Below are 3,503 nucleotides of genomic sequence, written 5' to 3'. Positions count from 1 at the left end.
GGTGCATTTTATTGATGGCATTTTGAATGCACAGAGATATCGTGACGAGATCCTGAGGCCCATTGTTGTGCCATTCATCCACGACCATCACCTCATGTTGCAGCATGATAATGCACAGCCCCATGTTGCAAGGATCTGTACACAATTCCTGGAAGCTGAAAACATTCCAGTTCTTACATGGCCAGCATACTCACCGGACATGTCACGCATTGAGCATGGTTGGGATGCTCTGGATAAGCGTATAATCATGCTGTCTAATCAGCATCTTGATATGCCACACCTGTGAGGTGGATGGATTATCTCGGCAAAGGAGAAGTGCTCACTAACACAGATTTAGACAGATTTGTGAACAATATTTGAGAGAAATAGGCCTTTTGTGTACATAGAAAATGTCTTAGATCTTTGAGTTCAGCTCATGAAAAATGGGGGCAAAAACAAAAGTGTTGCGTTTATAATTTTGTTCAGTGTATATATATATATATAGAGAGAGAGATATATACATACACACATACATATATATATATATATATATATATATGCTTGTTCTATGTAAGTCTCTTATGCTCAATATTATGAAATATAAAATTTTTAAAAAAATCTATTTTAATATATTTTAACATGATATTAATTTCTCTGATGCAAAGCTGAATTTTCAGCATCATTACTCCAGTCTTCAGTGTCACATGATCCTTCAGAAATCATTCTAATATGCTGGTTTGGTGCTCGTTTGCTACATTTCTCATTATTACCAACATTGAAAACTGTTCTGCTGCTTAATATTTTTGTGGAAACCTTGATGCATTTATTTTTTCAGGAATATCTGAAGAACTTAAAATGCAAAAGAACAACATTTCTCTGAAATAGAACTCTCTTTAACACTAAATGTTTTCACCCTCACTTTTGATCAATTTAACGCATCCTTGTTGAACAAAAACATGAATTTGCTTAATTTTGCATGCAATTTCCCCCACTACAAAAGAGCTCTCTTTAGTTCACAATGGTCCTCACCCCCGTGCTGGTACTGACACGTGGATTTCTTGCACTGTCTCCCAGGCCTGTCATCATCTGCTGAATGGACATCTAAGAAAAAAGAATACATTAAGCAAAAAGTACCAATATCAAACTATACAAGTGATACGGAGTATAAAAAAATCTCCACCTGAACTTGCTGAGGATCCATAATGTTAACCGGAACATTAAAAGTACCCAACATAACATAGCTGTTAGCGTTGCGGTCATGCGTAGGCCCAAGAGGGGTCCCTTGAGAGCTACTGGTTGAGTTTGGGTTCTGATTTCCTCCCTGTGTCGCCCCAGAGGACCCTGGAACGCCACCCGAGTCGGAGCCCTGTTGGTTGGTCTGCGGTGGGGCCCGCTCTACCAGGTGAATTACTTTTCCGTCCACGTCTAGACAGAGATGGATGAACAGGGACAAGTACAGAAAAGTCACAAGACTGCAAAGGGGATATTATTCAAAAGCACATGCTAAAATGTATAAATAAATGTGTAGTTTTGCTACACTTTTTCAACTGAATTTGCTTTCTATGGAATTGTATGTACAACGTCAATGGAGTTCCCTCGAAGGATTTATAAACTGCTGCTTTTATGCAAATCAACTCACTGTACTCTGTTAGGGTTTTCTCATCTTGAAGTACTCTGCCCTGGTAAATGAGTCTTTGTTTGTCAACAGGAATTCCAACAGAGGGTGATATGTGCTCCTTGAACTCTTTCACAGTCATCTACAGCGAAACGAGATGATGTCAATTCAAAAGACAACTGGCAGACAGTGGATTTCTGTCTTTACCTGCGGTCACATGACTTCTTCTTCGCCTTAAATTGTGGTTAAATGCAGAATGCTAACTCATCATTATAAAGGACATGTGACAATGTGAATAATAAGAAAGAAAAAATTCCAGCTTACCTGTGCCTGAACTGTGTAACTCCTGCTCAGGGAGTCCAGAGTTTTCACAGTCACCTCTATGTTATTGTTTGGTTGTTCTTCCATACTGTCTGTATTACGCTAGAAAGCAATGATATGTAGGCAGAAAGTAAAAATAAATAATAATAATAATAATCTGCTGCCTACCACTGAACACATACAATCCTAAACTGTGTTACATCACACACAGGCCACAACTGATACCCAACTGTCATGTACACCCCACCTTTCCAGAAGTTTCTTAATTTACTAGAAGCATATTCTAGAAACATATGCTTTCAGATAAACTACAAAAACAGAAAAAGTCCAGGACACCTGCTACAAACAACCTGCTAACAGTCACTTGCTGCTAAATAACCATCAAACAAGCGTTTATGTGGCGTTTTTAAGATAGCATATGTCCATTTATTAAAAATACATTACTTATTCACGCATTTCGCCTGATTATCATTGATAAACTAAAAAATGAGTAGGTAAGAGACGAATTAAAGTGCGCTCGAGCTGTGCGAACATGTTAGCTCTCCTATGTTTGTCCTACCTCGAGTCGCGGTTATTCCTGGTTGAAATTCGCTGTTTTGCATATACGCTATACTTTCTGAGTTTACTAACAGTATGGCTGTAATTTGTGCTTGTTTGTGTAAAACCGACTAGTTAATACACTGAAGTAGCGAAGCTAAAAGCACCGCGCTATCATGCTAGCCGGTGTTGCGCTACAAGCTCAAGGAAGTGTGCGATGACGTCACGGCGTTCTCAGAAACTCCGCTGTAAAGAACTGCATGTTTGAAATGAATAAATTAGCAGTTTGGCATGTGAGGTATTATTTAATTCAATATTAAAAGTAATAATAATAAATATTTGTGGAATAATAAAATAGCATTTTTACACTTGTTTACACAGACAGCACACACAAGGCCTAGAGCTGGACTATGCTATCATGAGATTTGATATATATCTCGATATAGCTATTTTTTTTATTTAATTTTTATTATAAAAAGAAAAAGCAGCAAATTACAAACACAATAGAACAAATAAATAAACTTAAAAATAAAGTGTATGAATAAAACACTGCATAGGTTTCACTGTATCAATGGTAATTCTGACTTTGCTATGACAATCTGGCACTTCTGAATCAGCTATTGTTTTGTTATTAGTTTAAGTATTTGCTATTGACTGTTCAAATGCGGAGGTTTGCGCATTGTGTGTGTGTGCGTGCAGAAAGAGAGCGAGAGAGAGAGAGGGGGGGTGGGGGGGTCACATCACAGTGGAGTCAGCTGTCTTAACCGTGGCTTGTGTACTGCAAACACATACCAGCTTCATCACTGTGTCTTTCACGCGACTGTTCCCCTTGCTGGTTCTGTCTTTACATTTATTTTGAAAGCTGAAGCTGGCGATTATGGTAAGGGGTGTTACATTTCCGACGAGTGCTTGCGGTGTTCGGCCAATCACAATGCACTGGGTCAGCTGGCCAATCAGAGCAGACTGCGCTTGTCGGAAGGAGGGACTTTGTAGAAAACGAAGCGTTTGAGAGAGGTGGGGCATAGAGGACCTACAATAATGTACATTATTT

At 38.8% G+C, this 3,503-nt stretch overlaps 1 protein-coding gene across 1 annotated transcript in view; it reads right to left on the bottom strand.

Moving 5' to 3' along the window:
* LOC107582235 (large proline-rich protein BAG6-like) overlaps positions 1-2,683 on the bottom strand; it is a 22,455-nt gene extending 19,772 nt beyond the window's left edge. Inside the window, exons 1-5 of the mRNA XM_016267994.1 lie at positions 2,475-2,683; positions 1,919-2,017; positions 1,619-1,736; positions 1,160-1,404; positions 1,009-1,080 (exon numbers count right to left, since the gene is read on the bottom strand). Of these exons, the coding sequence (XP_016123480.1) occupies positions 1,009-1,080; positions 1,160-1,404; positions 1,619-1,736; positions 1,919-2,002 (519 nt within the window). The 5' untranslated portion in view covers positions 2,003-2,017; positions 2,475-2,683. The remainder of the gene's footprint in view (positions 1-1,008; positions 1,081-1,159; positions 1,405-1,618; positions 1,737-1,918; positions 2,018-2,474) is intronic.
* Positions 2,684-3,503: the final 820 nt, after the last annotated feature.

Source organism: Sinocyclocheilus grahami, unplaced genomic scaffold, assembly GCF_001515645.1.
Source record: "Sinocyclocheilus grahami isolate Dianchi unplaced genomic scaffold, SAMN03320097.WGS_v1.1 scaffold42.1, whole genome shotgun sequence".
Taxonomy (NCBI): domain Eukaryota; kingdom Metazoa; phylum Chordata; class Actinopteri; order Cypriniformes; family Cyprinidae; genus Sinocyclocheilus; species Sinocyclocheilus grahami.
The sequence above is the reverse complement of the archived record's forward strand: the minus strand, read 5'-3'. Positions and strand labels throughout refer to the sequence as shown.